A 19546-nucleotide genomic window follows, 5' to 3' on the forward strand; every position below is an offset into this window, starting at 1 on the left:
TCACCCTGAACTGTGGCGAGCGACAGGCCCGTTTGAGGCTCTGCACTCGTACACGATCAAGCAACTTGAGAAACAGACTTCTCATTCCTTTTTTAGTTTTCAAACTTTTTGGGCATTGAGAACTCAAAAAGCAGCGGCCCGTTAGTGAGTCCAAACTGAATCAAGGGTTTTTAGGCCTCATAAGACCAAGGAACCGTCATATTTCATACCTAAATATTTTGAAAGTAAAACCGTAACAGAACAGAAGAGTCTGTGATAAACACATAAAAACAAAGATCTCATCAGAAACACATGACAAATATCTGTATATCATTATTTTGTTGTACAAAAGCAAAACTGATTCTTTTTTCTTTTTTTTCCTCTCATGGTAACACATGATCGTTTATGGTATTTTGGCAACATCTGCATTTCAGGAGTTAACAGAAAGTCAACTAGAATAACATAAGTCACTGAACATTATTCTTTTTTTTTCTTTTGTTCCCAATCTGTCCCGCCCCACACAATACATCTTTATATATGATATTGCATGATAAAAAGATGATAAATCATTGACATGTCCATAACATTTACATAATCCACAAACATTTCGTTTGTAGCTAGAAATCAGAAATGACTTCTCACTGACTCTTAACACCCTTTCAATCTTTTTCACATCGTTAAATGATCCCACAGTTCTAGACTGAGGCGAATTCAGCTTTGGAGTCCAATTGAAAATTGAAAATAAAAATATATGTTTCTTACTCCTATGTTTTATAAATCAAAATGTCTCCACAAAGTAAGGTAATTAATTCAACTTCGTCTTAATTTCATGGTTTGAAACTGAATTGACCTCAAATCTACAAATGACCCATCTAGTTTCAGAGCTCAGTCTGAGTGAGTAGTCAGTAGTAGAAAAAAAACTACCGTGTCACTACTTGTTTTGCTGGTTCTGCACCACATCAGAATTAATTCAAGAGTTCTTAGAGGCACCTGGAGTGGTACAAATATGTGCTCATCAGGGTTAAGGTATTTTCAGTTCCTTTTTAAGGTTCTTTTTTTTTTCCATAGGTTCATTGTCAAGTCCTCAGGAACCAAAGTACCCAGAAAAAAGACCAGAATGACGATCGTACAGGTACTGATTCTTGTAAGCCTCACATGACCACTTAGGCCTCAGGGCTATGTTTTCTTTATATTCTAACCGTTAATGTGTTATGAAATTATGTCCTGGGCCTGTGAAAAAAACCCCTCCCAAAACAAATGACAGATGCACGCTACAATGTGTGAGAAACATGACTGACTGCTTAACGCAGCTCTTTGTATGGAACAGTAAACAAATTCTGCTCAGATAACTAAACAAACATCAAAAGCAAATATGAGTATTCTTCTTTACCAAATTGTTGAGATTCACTGCAAATGTTTATCTGTTTTTTTTTTTATGTTTGCACAGATAATTCAAGGTAAAACAGAAATAAATGTCTCTTGAATGAGGGCCCAGCACTTTTACACTACGACAGTGGATAGACAGGCCAGGGGTCTGTGCAGAGCCTCCATAGACAGCATCATTAGATTCAGCATAAGGGCTGTTATCATATTGTCTTAAAGGCCCAGAAAGAAAAACATCATCAGTGCTAATCTAGTCTACACTTCATCAAAAGAGCCAGAGCGAAGCAGCTCATCATTTAAATGATGACCTCATCAAGTCACTCTTATTTTTGACTTGTTTTGTTTGTAATTTCCATAATGAGCCTTTAATACAGTACTTAGTACACAGCTTCCTGAGAATTAGCTAGCTACCATTCTAAAAAGACACTGTACATCTAGCTATCTGCTTAATCTATGTATAGTAAAGGAATGCACTGGAATCCACTGCAAATGAACCAAGTGAAACGATAACCAGTTGGTTCAGTCGGTAGGCATCTTGTCTTTCATTTATAAATTAGTCAACTTTTAAAGGTTGGTTGAAATTCTTCATGAGAGAAAAATCTGAGTTTTGGACTTTCCCCACAGTGAATGTATGAACTACAGTTTTCAGACGTCTTAACTGGAGTAGACAGTGGTCAGAGTGGTCAGTCTCATGACAGGATGTTGAGTAGGAAATGAATGCAAGTTTATGCAAGTAACTAACTCCCTGTTTTTGGTTTATTAAGCACCTTCACACCTCTAAGTACAGAAGAGGATTAGGGCCACCTTTGAAAAGAAAATTGGAACTTTTTTTTTTTGGGCTAGCCAAGCCAACCGCAAAGTAATTTCCTATTTACTTAGCTGAATGACACTAAGCCCACTCCAAACATTTTGGAGTAGTTTATTAAACACCTTCACACCTCTAGATTACACCATCTTTGAAAAGAAAAAGGTGTTTTTTTTTTGTTGTTTTTTTTTTGCTTTTGCTTTTGGCTAAATAAGATGACTGCTATTCCAATACTTAACTGAGTGGCACTAAGCTAATAACTCTGAAATGTTGAGTGGTTTATTCTAAACATTTTCACTGATGTTGCAGTTTTTGGGAAGTCTGCAAATATTCTCCAATCGTGATTTTCTCAAACCACTATCTACTGCCAGTGAGACATTGACTGCTCATACACACCCTTCAAAACCTTACTGAAAAAAACAATAAAGAATGCTTTCTTAACAACTCATGACATTGATTAAAGTTAGTTATAACAGTAAAAGGATAGTTTATGGAGGCTGTTCTCTGTTTGTGATTTGGCCCAATGTGTAAACCATCAGGTCAATATTTGACAGCTCGGTGAAATTCATTTATCTACTTAGGAGGGTTTATGGTGTGATTGTACCTTTTCTTTACTTGGGCACAGCAAGTCAGTTTCTCATATAAAACAATTATCCATGCATACAGCTAATTTTATTCCTGTCATGACTTAAGCCAAGCTTTGGGAGTTTCAGTTACAGTGTGTCAGCCTGAAGGGTTCCTCTGAGAGGGATAAAAATCCCCCATGGTGCCCTGGATTACAGCAGACTGCTTTGTCATATTGTGCAACCACAGTTTGTCATGGCAGAATCCTGCTAGTCACCAGAACCACAGCAAACAGCAGAGAAATGTGAAGCAGCTAAAGCATAAAGAACCCATCATTTGGCCAGCAGGTACAGTAATTGATCTTTGACAAAAGAAAACAATGCTCTTAGTGGCAGTTAGTAATGTAAAATGTTCAAATTACAACAAATTAATTTGATGAACACTAACAAACTACCATACCTCCTTTGTTCTTGTGTAAACTGATCATTCGGAACCCATCAATTCTCTGGACCAGGATGTGGAATCATGTTTATGTTCACATCTATTAGTGAGGGTAACAACTAGTTTAATGTCACAGCTACATGGATAACGCAGGAAATATCTGGCAGTTATCCCAGAGGACAGTGTGTGGTCTGCAGGTCTTTGGGGATTTTTTTTTTTTTTTTAGCAAATTCCAGACCAATGAGCTCAAAGGTTCTAAAGAATCAATATTCCCATCAAATGGACTTTCTGAAAAACATGAAAGTAAAAAAACAAACAAACAAACAAAAAACAAAACAAAACGCCATTTGCTTGTATTCCTTAAGTTCAACATATATTCTAGATTTCAGAAAAGTTCAACATTTGAAACCACATCAATTGCTGATTCAGCAAGAGAACCAACCTGGGATTTGGGATTAACCAGTTTCACAAACTACTAACATGTTTCATTACACTGGTGTTAAAAGTTTAAGGCTGAGAAACTACCAGACTGATGTAAGTTTAGTCTGGCTGTATGGAGAATAGAATTGCACAACACTCCCCCTTCCCCACCTGTTACTGCACACTCCTGAGCCAAAGAAAGCCCAGTACACTTTGTCTTTGTAACAACAGAAAAGACAGACCTGGTTGTTTAGAAATGTTGCCAGTACGTACAGCTTGAACCTAACGGAGTTTCTCCAGTCAGTCCTATTAATCTGTTTTAAACTTCAGTTAGTGAGCTATGATTTGAATATCTTTTATGTCTCTATCCAGTTTGATATCCTTACTAAATAACCAGGTAATATCAGCTTTTTGCATTTATATTCTTCTATAAAGAGCAGAACGTCAAAATGAATAATATGTTATTGAATAATCACATTCAAAATAATGAATAAAAGTAATGGATAATTATTCTAACTTTAATAATCAATTAGTTTTTGTTTTTTTTTTAAAGAATGGTAGAATAAATTGTTTCTGCGGTAAATAAAAGCTACATTATTTTTCAATTATGTGTAATGCATGGCTTTTTTTTTTCTTCAAGGTTCAAATACCATGAGGGTCTCATTCCAGCTCATGACTGTTACTAACAGGAAGGTAAGCACACATTCACATCAAAGATTTTTTTAAAGCTTTAAGTTCACAGCCAAATGCAAAACTAAAGATAAAAATCTGGAAATTTCTCTTAAGGTAGAAATGTCATAACCATGCACTACGTAAAATCTGCAGCCGGTTTGACACACTCTAAGATGATTTTGTGTTCAAAACCATTTTGAACATTTCCTACTTCATTTCCAATGTCATGTGAGTAGCTAACACTCTTTTAGGAAAGTTAAAACAGTTTATTTGGATTTGCCTCTTCAGCTCTGTTCTGGCATCATAGCCTCCACAGTTTGAAGTTCACACTGCTATTGTGGGTGACATGTTTATTAATGGAAGCATAGGTATACCTAAATATATGCTATAGCATTTAATGTGTTGTTCTCACAAACACTTGCCCTGATGAGCTGAAAATGAATCATTTCTAGCAGGTTTTCTGAATCTAAATAACTTGGAAAAAATGGGAGTGTTGAAAAATGATCATTAAGTAAAAAGTTTAAAAATGAGGGAGTGGAATTTTTACTTTGTCACTTTAATACCATCTTGTGTTTCACTAATGTTCATAAATAAAGATTATGGGAGAACAACAGGACTTGATGCAAAATGTTTAAAATGAGCTAATTTATCAGCATTTGCCTAAATGTTGTGTTAAAATGTATTTTTTCCCCCATGAGGCGATAGCTTGAATCTGTGAGCTTCTGTAAGTTATCAGTTTGTTACCTTAGATGTCATATAACAGCAGTTAGCAGTGGAAAGCCAACAGCTGTTGAGAAAGGTCTTCACCCACTCTAGCTAATTTTAGAAATAAAATAAATAAAAAACCTCAACCTGAAAATCTTAATACCATGTGATATGGTGCTACATTAGAAGATATTAACTGGTACATATTCAGAAGTCAGTAATGTTTATTTCTTGTTTCGTAGCCAAACAACATCTCTGGCTGTGCTAAAGTTACTTTGGCAAAGTATCCATCTCAATGGGATCATTTCCAAATCACTTTTAAACCTGTAAGTCAAGAACCACATTTTTTGATAAAGTTGCTGAAATGACCCTGTTAAAAGAGTTGACAAGTCCGATTGTCTCATCCAATGACCTCAACCAATGTAACGTTAGTGCAGAAACACATTGCTTAGGTGAAAAAAAATGAGAATGGTACCTTGTGAAACTGTATCATTTAATGTCCTCTATTGCAGCTTTGCATCCCACTAATTTGTTTTGTTGTTTTTAATGGTTAAAGTTATCTTAGGTTAATCTGCCAGGCTAGCTGCAAGCCTTCAGTGGCTCAGATAAGTTCTTCATTTCTCTAAGAACTATTTGCGATAGAACGTAATGTCTACAACAGGTAATGGACTAAACATGTTAGCTACTAAGAAGATTTATGTTTGATCATTGTTTTGTTTTTTTTAATAATGCTTCTTGGCGTTGAATCTTATATTGCTAAGTATGTGTTTTTCCCCTAAACTGTTGTAGAGTTGAGTACCTGCGTCACACTCATGATAATGTTCTCTATGCTACCAAAGCCAATCTGTTTCTGATGGAGGCAGTGTTATGGTGTAGGGCAGCATGACCCTCACTGGAAAACCAAGGCTTGTCATCGTTAAAGGTAATCTCAGAGAAGAGAGATATCAAAATGCTATTTAAAAACCAGTGAAAATCTCCAATCTCAGGGATCAAATTCTGTCTTCCAAAATGTCAATGCTTTCCTCCAGAGTTATCCCAGTCATTCCTTTCTTGCGCTATTCTGCTAAATTCAGATCTCGCTTACAGCTCCAGTAGATTTTCTGCCAGGCCAAACAGCGAAGAAGTTGTGAATGATAACATTGATTTTCTGTGCTGTTTTAGAATTGTAGTCTGGCTGTAGCTTTAGCAACTAACTAACTAATCCTAACCCAAATATTGAATTAGCATTAACAGTACGGCATTTCTCTCTTCACAGTGGAGAACGGTTGGTTACAGAGAAAGTAATTTCCGGTAAGCTTCATAGCGTAGAACTGGCACATTACACATGTCACAGCCAAACATTAGCAGTTGGGTAAAATTAAAACTTCAACAGAGTCCATAGCTTCCAGGAAACAATCGTTTCTCAACAGATGAGAGTCCAGACCCTCTGAGGGAGCTGAAGGGTAGAACAAGGGGCTGGTTTTGCTGGTTTTTACCAGGCTACTCCAGAGGCGGCTTTATCAGAAAATACCTCTAGAATCTGGGAGTGGAGAGGACGTAATGGTCTGCCAGCAGTGCAAGCACCTGTAGGATCAGCCAGGGCGTCCCGTTAATGCCAGGGTGACCAATACAACCACACTGGCTGACTGGTAACAATGGCTAGTTGAGGAATCAGATGCAATCCCTCAGCAGTGTCTGACCAAGCTGGCATCCAGCTTAATAAGGACTTACAAGACTATTGTTGTTGTTGAGGTCTTTGTTTTAAATTGGTAAGCTACAAATACACTGTATGTCCTATTGTTCAGACTTAAGTTTTTCATGGACGCTGAACTGCAAGCAGTAGCAAAATAATCTTTATGCCCTTAGCATGACGGATTTGGCTAGTTTTTCATGGCGTAACCCACATATAGAGCTCTGATGCTCAGCCATAAAATGCCTTTTCTTTCCAAATATGGAACAATTTAAGGGGGAAATTAATTAGATTAAAGGAATCTATGGCCTAGAAGCATTTCTACAATAAAGAGATATTCAAATAAACTCTAATTTTCTTACTTTAAGTATACAACTGATTACTTCACAGCACTTCACTTTAAAAAAAATCCAAGCTATCGCTTTAGCAATTGCATTAAAATTTAAAATCAAGTTTAGCACATTCACTCATTCACCTTTTTTCCTTATTAATGAAGAACTACACTGAAGTGTTAAAAATGCTTGTATTTCAGGAAGTGTCTACCCTTGTCTTTTTGTCGCACTAGCTTTTTTTATTACTTAAATTTTAAACTTGTTTTATAGCAGATGGTTGTCCCACCTGGAATTTTCTGTTTTAAAGAGGCATATGTGACATCACCTTCACGCAGCACTAGGGGCCAGCACTAGCAGTCAAATGCACACAGTCTTAAGACATCTGTAGCGTAAACTGATCACTGTATGCTGGAACCGTAAACTGGAGTAAACTGCACACTGAAGAGAGGGGGCTGTGAGATGGCACAAACAAGTGAAACACAAATAAAATGTTTTTCTACATGACAGCTGCAGCTAAAGTCAACGGTAAAATCTACAACATACTAGAGGGTGGAAATCTACAATAAGCAGCTTCTTTTGAGGCCATGTTGACGCAGGAGAAGTGTCTCTTTCTTTCCCCCTCAAAAAAAAAGAAAAAAAAGAAAAGGTGATCAAACACAATTATTCCAAGTCACGGTGCTCTGCTTCTCTGTGGATCTTCCAGCTATGATATCTGTGTTATTCCCATCTGTGTGATCCCACTAAATCAGTAGTGGGGAATTGCAGGAGCACAGCAAATCCGAACGTATACTCAGATGCCCTTCCAGCACGAGGAACACTGAAACGGAGGGTAGAAATACTATACTCGAATGCATCGGAGTCAGATGAGGTTTTGTCGTCGGCTGTTCGCGTCAGCAGTTATGTAATTTACATTGTTTAGTATGTACAGTAGAGAATCTCCCAGAGATGTTAAATTCTGTAAAGCTGCAATGGGGTACTCCTTTAAATTCTTCACATTTAAAAGTCCTCAGATGAAGAGCCATATGAGTCCCTGTAGTTTTTTTTTTTTTTACATGTGTAGTAATGGAACCTTCTGGTATATTGCGAGTCTTGACTCTGTAACTGTGCGAGGAGTACCACTTATCTGTTGTTTGATGCTTTGAATGTACACACCACACAAACTCAAAGTCAGTAAATAGCGACACTTTAAATAAAGAACTGTAAAACGGACATTATGGTTCTTCATCTTAGGGATCGGAGTTCTCACACAAAAAAACTCAAGACTTTAAATACAGTAAATATTTTTCATCATAAAGGTATTTGTTGAGAAAGTTGAGTGTTAAATGCACTGTACAACCTTGTATTTTTTTTTTCAAAATATAGTTTATCCTCGTGTTTGTTGTAGTTGAATTTTTTTTTTATCTACACGCGGTGTCTGCATTGAAATTGGGTGATATCCTGATCATTGGATAGGAAAGAAGAACAGAAGGCGGAGAGATAGAGAAGAGAAAGATAAACAGAAGTTGTTCAGTGCCGTTGTTGCCCTCAGTGAAGACGTTGCACTCCATACCGAGGCTCTCTTCTGTCTCGTACCTCAATCTGTGAGAAAAGATAAGACAGAAGACATATCACTAATCTGCTTTTGAAAATACAACATATTAGATGACAATTTATCAAGTAGATTTAACAGTCATTCTGTATTAAAATTATGTCTGCAGGATAGCAAGGCCTCTGAAGGATGCAGCCCCTGAATTTGGACATATGCTATCGTTTTTCTTTTTTTTAACATGACCTGTCTGACAGTGTGGGCCTCAGAATTAATGTGTGAGTGTCAAGGTGTGGCCCAGCAGATTTACTTTCACAGACTTGTTATGGGCACATAGATGAAGAAGAATGGAGAAAGGAAAGGGAGAAAGGTATGGAAAAGGTTTAAAAGGAAAGGAGACAGGAGTAGAGGAGAGAAAGAAGCATAAAGTGAAGCATATATCCTTAAAGTATCCCTCTAAACCTGCGGAAAGAGAAAAAAAAAACTAAAACTAAGCTAAAAAAAACTAACTAAAAAATTTTCAGTTCAAACTAAAATTTGAATTGGTTTCTCAAATTTGTTGAGAAACCAACACATTTGAGAAATGAGTTGGTTTCTCAACAATTTTAAGAAATTTGTTGAGAAACCACAACAACTAACACCATTTGTATATGTAATAACACTTACAATATCATTGGAAATTACAAGTAATACAAGATGTATTTAGTAATTTATATTTATTTATTTGGACACACCCTACACCAAAATACCTCATCCATAGTTCACCCAGGATTTCTGTTTAGTGTTACCAACTTCAAGCCACTTTAACCTCACTACAAAGGTATTGTGTGAGGTTGGGATATGGAATCCAAATAGGCCAAGTTTTGAGCTTCTGTTACCAATGTGACATCCTGGAGAAACCATGAACTGGTGGACACCAGCAGTAACCCAACACTCCTTACGCAACAGACAGACACCAGGTGGTAGCATAGGAAAAACTCTAGGCATGAAAGGTGCTTGTCTCTGAGCAATTATAAAGACTTTCACTTAGCCACAAGAAACTTCCAGCACACTTTCCTTCTTTTTCAGATCACTCTGAACCTGTGGAAAGAGGTTCTCAGGCTGGATGGACCTGAGTGGGAACTGAGGTCCAGAAGTAATAGTGTGATCAAGTGAGAGATGGAGAAGCAGATTCTTATTTTATCTATTGTTGTGCTTGAGTTATTTTGGGCCGTCGCAGAGGGAAGCAGGACCGAAAACAAAAAACCCTCTATGTACTGTCAACATACAAAGTTATTCCATATACCCACAGACTTGTTTTATTTCAAGCATATTCTTCAATCTTCTCACATCAAATGTGTATTGCAGATCAACTTACCCTCGAAACAGCAAAATCTGCAAAGAGAGAGAAGGAAAAATTAACTTACATACTGCAACACACAATGAGAAGAATTGCACAGTTTTGCAAAAAACAAAAAGAATTTACTTACATAAGTATGTGTAAAGCATTTAGGTCATCCTCTGACTGGGGGGAAAGACTGCTTTAATTTGAGACTATATTTGACCCGTGTGTACATATGCTTTCACATGGAAATATTTTGTGAATTACCTACAATTAAATTAAATTGTGAAGGTAAAGTTATCCACTTTTTAATCTGTAAATATTTCAATTCAGTTTGAAGTCTGTTTCAGATATTTCAAGAGCTGCCTTTATCATAGATTGAATTATATTTTACATTTCAATAGGAAATGAAAAACAAGAATTGCTAAATTATTAATTCAACCCAAATATTGGGTAGTTGTAAACAAACATTGGGCCGGATGTATTTTTTGGGTAAGAAAAGAGATGTAAAGGGTCATCATCAGTCCTCAGAGACGATTTTGGAGGCCATAACAAGCTGAACAGACGTCCCTGAACTGAAGGTCTGATTAAATTCTAATAATGTCAATTTAACTGCTGACTTTGACTGTAAGTAGAGATGTATTTTTTTTTCTTTTTTAGCAGAAATAACATTAGCCTCATCAAAGCTAAGTTGTTAGCATGGGCTAGCACCAGCTACATTCAACATTCACAGTTTCATCAAGAAAATGGTAGCAAGCTATTTTTTTGTCTCTTCACATTGTGTGTTAAACTATATTTGTGTGCTTCATTTATTTTGCAGTTATAATCAAACTGCCTGTTCTGCTATTGACTCTTGTTTTGGTATTGTTTATTGGATTGGGACAAGAGTTGGAAAAATAAGAGGCCATATGTAAGGAAATTAAATTCAGTATAAGATTTATTGCAACAAAAAGCTGTTTCCTTTTCTGAGTCAAGGTTAATGATTCTATATTCAAATTTAGTTGTTTATATTATGTTTTCCATTTCATTTTTTGTATTCTCATTTAAATGCAAAATTACTCTCAAAAAACATTTATCATAAGTCAAAGAAGCTTTTATTCTAGATTTTTAGTCAATTGTGTTTTGAAAATCTAATTTACTATGCTAGCTCATATCCAGAACCCAATCCCATAGTATGAAATAATTCAGAAGCACTAAATTTAATCTAAAACTTGGTTAGCATAACTGTGTTTTAGGTCTCATTACATTGTGTGTTTAATTTAGCACAAACTGTGTTTTATGCTAACCAAACACAGTTTCTAGAATGGCACAAGTGTCATGTGTTTAATCTTTTATATTTGAAAGCTATTGCCGTTCTGACCAAATTTACCTGAGGAATTAAATTAAACAAAAAAGAAGGGAAATATTTGATTGCTTAATATATTAATTGAACCAAAGAACCACTTGCGACTCCGAAGAGACTTCTAATGAAAACTGTCTCAATCTCTCAGTACAGCTGGAGGTCCAACATATACATTTTTAATTCATTATTAAAGTAAAACTGTGAAGGTAAGAAATTAAATTGGACAAATATGTTACGGTTTCTGTGCCAGGTCATATCATCATTATAGTATTATCTTTTTAGTACAGGGGCACTGGCACCCTGGTGGCCCCCGTCTAGAACCGTCCATGCCTGAAAGGCATTTATAAGCAATCTGAATCTTGGACTAGTGGACAGTGAAAGTCTAAGGATTTATTTCTGCTAAAATAAAAAAATGACTTCTTGGCTAAGCTTCAGTTATTTATTGATTGTACATAGAGGAAATTTTTGTGTTTCAGGAAAGAAATTTGTGAACAAACCATATGCAGTTGATATAGTGCTGGGATTGGTGGGCGTTTTATGTGTAAACTCATAGAAACCGTCAGTGAGGTTAATCAGATAAGAACAGAAAGACACGCCCACGCTCCGGAATATCTCAGTTACCATGGAAACCATCATGAAGATAGATCATCAGAAAAACCGAGACATCTTATGTCACTAGATTCTGACTCTTCCTCTCCCTCCTTTTTTACTGTTTTGCTTTCCTCTCACCAATTACTATGTCTCATGTCAAGGATTTTTTTTCTCCCCATCCACCCTCTCCCTTTTTTTTTTTTTTAAACGCTGATCTTTGTTTTGTGATGATGCACTTTGGGTTTTTGGAGTCAGATCAAACACAAAATCCTTATATAAGAAGACTTTTATTGTTCAAAAATAATATCTCCTGCCTGTGCCCTTCCACCAGCGCTCTTCTTTCCTCCTCTTCCCCTTTCTTCTTAGAGCACATAGAACAATGTGATTGGCCTGCCCTGATGCAATATCATGCAAACTGTCAGAAAGCTCCCAGAGGACTCTCCCTCACTCTTAGATTCAGCACTGAGAGCAATTTGGCTGGATATACAGAGGTCAGATTGAAGTGTATTCATTCTAAACCAAGCAAATCTCACTCCTGGTAATGGTAATGGGCTCAGTTTAGGGTCAAAAAATTAGAAAAGTTGGACAATTTTACCTTTTCAGCTACTTTTTTTTTAACCTAAAACACTAGGAGTGCAGATTTAAAAGCACCTTACCTTGTGAAAGGTGTTACTAAATGTATAAATTACACTGTAGGTTAGTTATCTTTAAATCGTCAAATGCAAGAAGGGTATATTGAATTAGGTAATTTGTATAACTTTAAATAAGATTAGATTCTATCTGAAATCCAAGTAAAATTCCAGCAAAGCAATTCAAAACCAGCCTAAAGGACAGGATTTAAAAGTTTTAATGGGATCCTGGTGTCATTAGATTTATCAAGACAGAAATCAATTTAGTTAAGCAGGGAGAATATTTTACAAGACCTTTATACACTGACTGCATTGATGTATATATGTGAAATAATGCAGATCTTATTATTATACTTTCATATCACCAATGTGTTGACACTGTTAGGTTTGTCTTTCCCCAGAATCCCTATGATTCTTATTTCACACATTTTCAAAAAGTTGGTTGCACCCAAAAAATAGTTTTCAAACACTCTTTCAATGACGATCATATAAATGTCCAATTCTGCATTTTCATAAATTTCTCAATTTTCAAAGTACATCTATATAGTTTTGAAAGTAACACTTTTGATGAAACCAACCTCTGGTTTCATTGAATGTTTCCAAGTAAATATAATGTCTCTCTTCTTCCTCATAAGAAATAAGGTTGTATGACCTGCAAATACAACTAACGTCAGCATGTTGATCTACGTTTACTCTACATTTATGTTCAGCCATTGTACAGAGCATGTTTTTCCTTTCTTTCACTTTTTCATTGTCTCTTTCCTGGATCACAGAAATCTTTCACAACTGTTATGATTTCTTTTGTCACTCATTTCTGCCAGCAAACAACCACACACAGTGTTTTATTTATGCAAGTGCTGAACTCAACTTGTTAATAAAATACAAAGACTGTTGAGGAAAACTGAATTCTTATGTTTGAGTCTACCTTTACTCACCTTTGTTGTCTGTCTGCAGATCATCCAGATAGAAGTCTGTCTGCCGGTTTCCCAGGACGAAGGCCAGGAAGGAGAGGATGAGGGCGTCCAGGATGCCCATAATGGCCAGCATGTAGGCCCAGCGTACTGAGCAGTCACCCAGAGAGTATTTCCCTGAATGCTCCCCACACATATCCCGGATCACTTCCGCATCCCAGCCGTCAGGGAAGATCATGCAACCCAGCACCAGGCACACTCCTGAGCAGGGAAATGGGAGAGAACATGCCCTATGTCAAAGTGGGAACAAGAATTACAATTGTGCACACATTTTTGTCTATTTTCTGCTAATGTTGAAAAAACACAATTTCGCAAGTGTGGTGTTTCCATTAAATAAGACCTCAAATTAAAATCACACGTTAAGCTTGATCACGCAATAAGTCATTAAAAATGATGGCAACGATGGATGTAAACAAACCATATGAGACATATTTATTATCCAACCATGTCAGTGCGTCCATCATCTACCATCCATCAGAGGAAACATCGGCGTCTTATTCAGACTTTGGAGTGACAAGTCCCTTATTCTTAGGAGCAGCTATGTGTTTTGGGGAAATTGTAGTTACCAGTTTTACAGAAGTGCTATGAAATAAACTCATTGGAATAACACACAACGTTTTTATGAACCGTGTGATGCTGTGAGAGCTCTGGTGGAGCCAGCAGGACATTGTTCAACAAAAACAAAGAAAAAACACCATACTATTACTATTTGTTGTCTTCTTCAGTGTTTTTGCCAGTGGTAACATCTGGCCATTGATCATTTGAGTCGAGTGATAAAAAAAAATGCTTCCATTGCAGTTTTGTGAAATGCATTTAGTTTGATACGGCCGCACAACCACCTCATCCTATCGCAATTTTTATTTAATCAAAAGCCATGAGTTTTTTTCTGAATTGGTATGCTTCCAATAAGCAAATTTATTTTTGTAAAATCAATTTGTTGATGGAATTGAAGCTACTGATTCAAGAGTGCGTCTTCTTCATGTATAGTTGCATTAAATGTGCAGTTCTTTTCAGTCCTTGTAATACCTCAACTGCAGGAAATGAAGCCCTTTGTAGCATTAGCTTGCAAGACTCTATTAACAAATTTTTCTGAACATATACCCATTATAACCATTGGCTAGCAGGAGGCAGCACACAGGTCAGCAGGAAAAAGAAAAGGAATGATGCAGGAAGTCTTACGGCGTGAAAAACAGAAATAGATCACATGCAGAATCAAAGTGTTGACAGCACACACTGTTTAGGCCTTCAGGGAAATGAATGTATGCATTCTCAACGCTACAACAGAGAGGGAAATCCATACTTTGCACCTGCTCATTCATCAAAGTGTGCGTCACCATGGGAGCTGATTTTGCCTTATTCTGTCCTCACCAACACTGTTTAACTAGCAGTCATCGCTGTGTGCCTTATGAGGGCTGTAAGTAAAGCAGTGGGTACATGGAGAGATGGGACATGCACAGTAGATGTTCCTTTCAGAGCAGTCAAGTGTTTTCCCACAGGCAGTACCTTTTGTGATGCACACAAAAAGTAACTCAAATTTAGCCAAGTCAGTGGTTTAATGCTTCCCTCCCCTTTAATGGTTGATGTGTGGAGCTCAGCTGTTTCGAATAGTATTCTTCCTGTAGTTTTAGCAATTGCAGTGGAGGAAGTGAACAAAAACATCCAGTCCATGTCGGCAACGCTTCCAAATATTGAATCAACAATAACAGCCATCTTGTTCATATCAGCACTTCTCTCTTCACAGTGGAGGATGGTTATTTACAGCACAGGCAATTTCATTGAACTGGCATGTTGCATAATGCCACAGGCAAATGTTAGCAATTGGGTAAAATTTCAAACCTCAACAGAGTCCAAATCCCCAAGAAGAAATCGTTTCTTAATAACTGAGAGTCCAGACACTCCGGATGAGGCACAGCATAGAACAAGGAGCTGGTTTTGACCACGCTAATTTATTTGTAGTTATGTTATTATTATTTTAACCCCACACATTGTACAACCTTAATTTGTGAGAATGTCCCTTATTGGTGGAATATATGCAATTCGAAGGACAGTCTCATAGCTTTGTTGATTAGTTGTGCCTAGCACCAAAACAAAATTGATCAATGCTGTCCAACCTGCAACTGGACTAGCTTAACTTGGTGATGATGTCAGTCCTAGCCCAGAGCTCTGGTTTCCGAGACAATTTAAATACACTGGAAGGTCACCCAAAGACCCAATGTGTTGAACAGAACTTTGTTCCAATATCTTATTTTTTAGCAACATCAGCAGATAGAGATGATGGTAGTCCTCCAGACAGCACTACCTGCCCTCATCATCCTCAAATACACTGTGTCCACAGTGGGTCACTTCAGGTTCCTAAGGAACTGTCCTATCTCAGGATCTCAGATGGTCTTCTCCTCACACATAGACAGTGTTCAGAAGAAGGCCCAGCAGAGACTGGACTTCCTGTGACAATTCGGGGAGTACAACCTGTGTTGTACTCAAGATGTACAGTTTGAGTGCTGCTGGTCCTGTGCTGTGACCATCAGCACAGGAGCTGCTGGTCTTCCATTATTCAAAACATGTTTTGTTTGACCATCAAGGTGTGGTTTGGTTCATCCTCAAACAGGACAGGAAAATACTGTAACCAACAGTCAGATCTGCAGAGAGGATCACCAGAGCTGATCTTTCCTCTATTCAAGGGCAGGGTCAAGGAAAGGGGAGACAACAACTCTGCAGACCCCACATATTCTGGACACAAACATTGTTAAAGTCCAAAAAATGCAGTTTCGCAATTGCAGTGTTTCCATTAAATAAGAAACACAATTAAAATCATGTGACTACTCTTATTCATACGATGAGTCATTAAAAAACATGCTGCGCCATCATCCTCCTACCACTGCCTGTTGCTTTCATCTTTTCCATCAGGAGTAGAAACCGGTTATTGATCATCTGACTCGTGTGATGCAAAAAAAGTATTCCCTTCGCAGTTATATAAAATACAGATATTGGCGTGTGTCTGTTAAGCAAATTTATTTTTGAAATTCCAATTTGCACAATTATGTGGGAAATAGAAAGGCAGGTAACGATAGTCTTGGAATGGGTAAAGCTTCTCATACGGACCAGATTTCAACTTAAAATTTGTGGACTACTCTTAGCAGTGCAGTCTATGAAATGAAACCAAGCGAGTTAAACCAGCTCTACTATTTTTGATCAGAAGAGAGTGCAGGTATTCACCCAGAATTATGTCAGAAACTTCTTGATGTCTGCAGAAAGCCGGTGGTTGAAGTGCTGTTTCCTGAGGGGACATTAATTCAGATATTTTTTCTATTGCGAGCGTATTTTCAAACCTGTCTGTGTATCCTATAGGTGGGAATTCTGACTATAAAAGCGAAGTTGATTAATCATACGCCTCTACTATCTAATATTGGTGATTCCCACTCCACTAAACCTGATTTTTTTTAAAACATACTGGCAAGCCATTATGAGAAAATGGTGGGCGGCGAACTCATGGCAACAGATGAAGGAGGATATGAGATTAGTCACCACCTCTCTGTGTAAACATGCAAACACAAGGAATCCTATTTTAGGCTGGGATGTACACCATTTCAAACTGCGCCTGCTGCTCTGACAATAGGATTGTAATGAGAAAATAAAATGACGATAATACAGTAAGTAATGAGAGAGGGGGAGAGCAAAGGAAGCCATTATCATGGGAAATCATCATGTTATTAGCTCCTTTTTATGACCTTTATGCGGGATATTAGCCATGATGGGTGAAGATAAAATCATTAGCGCGGTAATGAGCATCAGGTAACATGTTTTATGGATTTTTGATGGATGTGCCTCCTCCTGGTGTCAAGCTCATCCAAAGTTTCTAGTGTTCGAAAACCACACACACACATACACACGCATGCACGCACAAAAATGGGGTTGGTGGTTTAAATGTTTCAGTCTGATGGCAACTCATTTACCGGTTATTTCCCATTGTGGCAGCAGTTATTTATAGCGTTCAATTAGTCCAAGCTGTAGACGCTGAAATTACATGTGTTCATGAGTGCAAATAACACTGAGAGAGCGGGGAGATATCCAGGGTCTCTGTCTGCACTAATATTCAAATCTAAAGTAATTACAGTTACATTACAGAATGTTAAAATGGCAACACTCAGAATGTTCACACTGATAATCATAACTACAGCACCACCAGAAAGTATTCACACATCTATTTATTTTTCATTTTATTACATTACAGACTTATTCTAAAATGCATTTGAGTATTGTTGTTTTACAAAGATCTAAACACAGAACACATATTACAGCAAAAACTGATTTGAAAGGGGAAGTATGATGTGTTTTCCAGGCACATAGTGCCATTTTATAGCACGATCAAGTAACTATGTTACCTTCAGGTGCTTTATAAAATGCTTCATATCAAGTTTGACTTAAAAGAAATTTGACTTTGTAATTTAATGCCTTGAAATTGGGCCTCTGTGTCTTTAAAAACTCCTGCTCTTTCACTCCATCTTCAGAAAGTCATCACAATATGGCTCCTCTATTAACCTTTTAACAACATTTTTACCAGCATTTCACTGAGAAGTATCTCCTATAAAGAGCTCAGCAGATGCATAGTTTCATCAGGTGTTTGCTAATTGTTTTTGGCTAGTTTGAAGGAGCTGAGTGGGGCAGTCACAGGGGAGGGTTGCTCTATAAGGTGGGAGCTTGGAAACTGCAGCTCTGAGGAGGAGCTGCATCTCAAAGGCAGGGCTAGGTCCACCCATGTGTTTTGTACAGCTGAATGGTTGCCATGGAGATTAAAGGATTTCTCAAACATGCATGAAAGAATCACAGCAACACCCCAGATATATTTTTGATGAGGTAGAAACATTATATCATAATGTAAATATCTTCTGCTGCTTTTGTATGTCTGCTTTTTTTTGGTGAGATAAACAGGTTTGCAAAAAGATTTTCAAATGTGGTTATTTTTAAAACCTCTGCTTTATGTGCAGCGTTGTACAAATGATTTTCAGAAATGACTTACCTACTTCACGTACTCCCACTCCCTCACCATAAACCCTACCTATGGCTAGACTTTGCTTATGAGTGTCTTGACTCTGTCAAAACACTGACAGCACTTTCAAAATGTTTAAAATACCATTTTGTCTTGTAATCACTCAGAGTTGGATGAAAAAGACCCAATTAGAGCTTAGTATCCTGGTTTCTTGTCAAGAGCACAAAGTTGAGATTAAAAGATTAGCTTTACAACGGTTTAAGTCTCAGGGTGTTTTCACACCTGGTAGACTTGGTTCCACTGGGGACCAAACTTGCACATCTGTTACATTTTCAGCTGCTGTGGTTCTCTTTCACACTGCCCTGTGTCAAACCAACCAAACCCTTTGGAAAAACCTGTTCCCCTCCAGGTCTGTGGTGTCATTGCACCAAAAACCACTGAAGGAATCGACACAAAAACCTCTGAAAAAGACACTGCGGGCAACTTCCCCCTTTACAAAAATGTAAGCAAGAATGAGTTATGTCAAATTTTAGTGGTTGTAAGATTTCAGTTTTGTCATTGGTAAAGACCACATGTCATTTCTTCTACTAGTGCAGGAATTGCATTTTGGTTTGGTTGGTTTTACCCAGAATGCATTGGTTTTTTGGTCCTCATCAGAGTCCAATTGTCAATTCACACCTTCCCAAACGAACCAGACTTTCCAGACAAAACAATCTGCCGTTTGATGAAATTGGACCAGACAGAGCTGGTGTGAATCCATCCTTACTGTAAAAGTGATTTGCTGTGAATTTATGACAGTATTGCAAAATGAGAGTCATCACATTAAAGTGGTTTCACTTTTAGAGATACTTTAGCATTTGGGTTGCGTAAAGCAAAACTAAATAATAATATTAGGTCATTGCTGTGATATTTGAGATGAGCCACGCTGCTCAAATTCATAACTCTGTCTATAGTATGATGGGGTTATAAAATCTTGCTGGTTTGGTTGTGAGAACGGCCATCTGATACGGTCTCTCCTGTGCTTTCTGTTTTTTTTTTTCTCCTCCTCAAAATATTCAAATGGGCATCACAGTTCTAAAAATAACCTCCACTTTCCCTCTACCCAAGAAAAAAAAAACCTTTGAAGCTGGAAGGGGGTTTCCCCCTCCTCCTGCTACTCAAGATAACTGCGTCCTGAACTTGGAGGAAGGAACTGCAAAGGCCGCAAGCAGAG

General features: G+C 37.5%; 1 protein-coding gene across 1 annotated transcript in view; it reads right to left on the reverse strand.

Moving 5' to 3' along the window:
* Nucleotides 1-472: 472 nt before the first annotated feature.
* The window catches only part of lhfpl4a (LHFPL tetraspan subfamily member 4a), a 33831-nt gene continuing 14757 nt past the window's right edge, over nucleotides 473-19546 (reverse strand). Inside the window, exons 2-4 of the mRNA XM_007573375.2 lie at nucleotides 13314-13550; nucleotides 9853-9869; nucleotides 473-8548 (exon numbers count right to left, since the gene is read on the reverse strand). Coding sequence (XP_007573437.1) covers nucleotides 8495-8548; nucleotides 9853-9869; nucleotides 13314-13550 — 308 coding nt within the window. The 3' untranslated portion in view covers nucleotides 473-8494. The remainder of the gene's footprint in view (nucleotides 8549-9852; nucleotides 9870-13313; nucleotides 13551-19546) is intronic.

The sequence above is a fragment of the Poecilia formosa genome, unplaced genomic scaffold (assembly GCF_000485575.1).
Source record: "Poecilia formosa unplaced genomic scaffold, Poecilia_formosa-5.1.2 Scaffold327, whole genome shotgun sequence".
NCBI lineage: Eukaryota > Metazoa > Chordata > Actinopteri > Cyprinodontiformes > Poeciliidae > Poecilia > Poecilia formosa.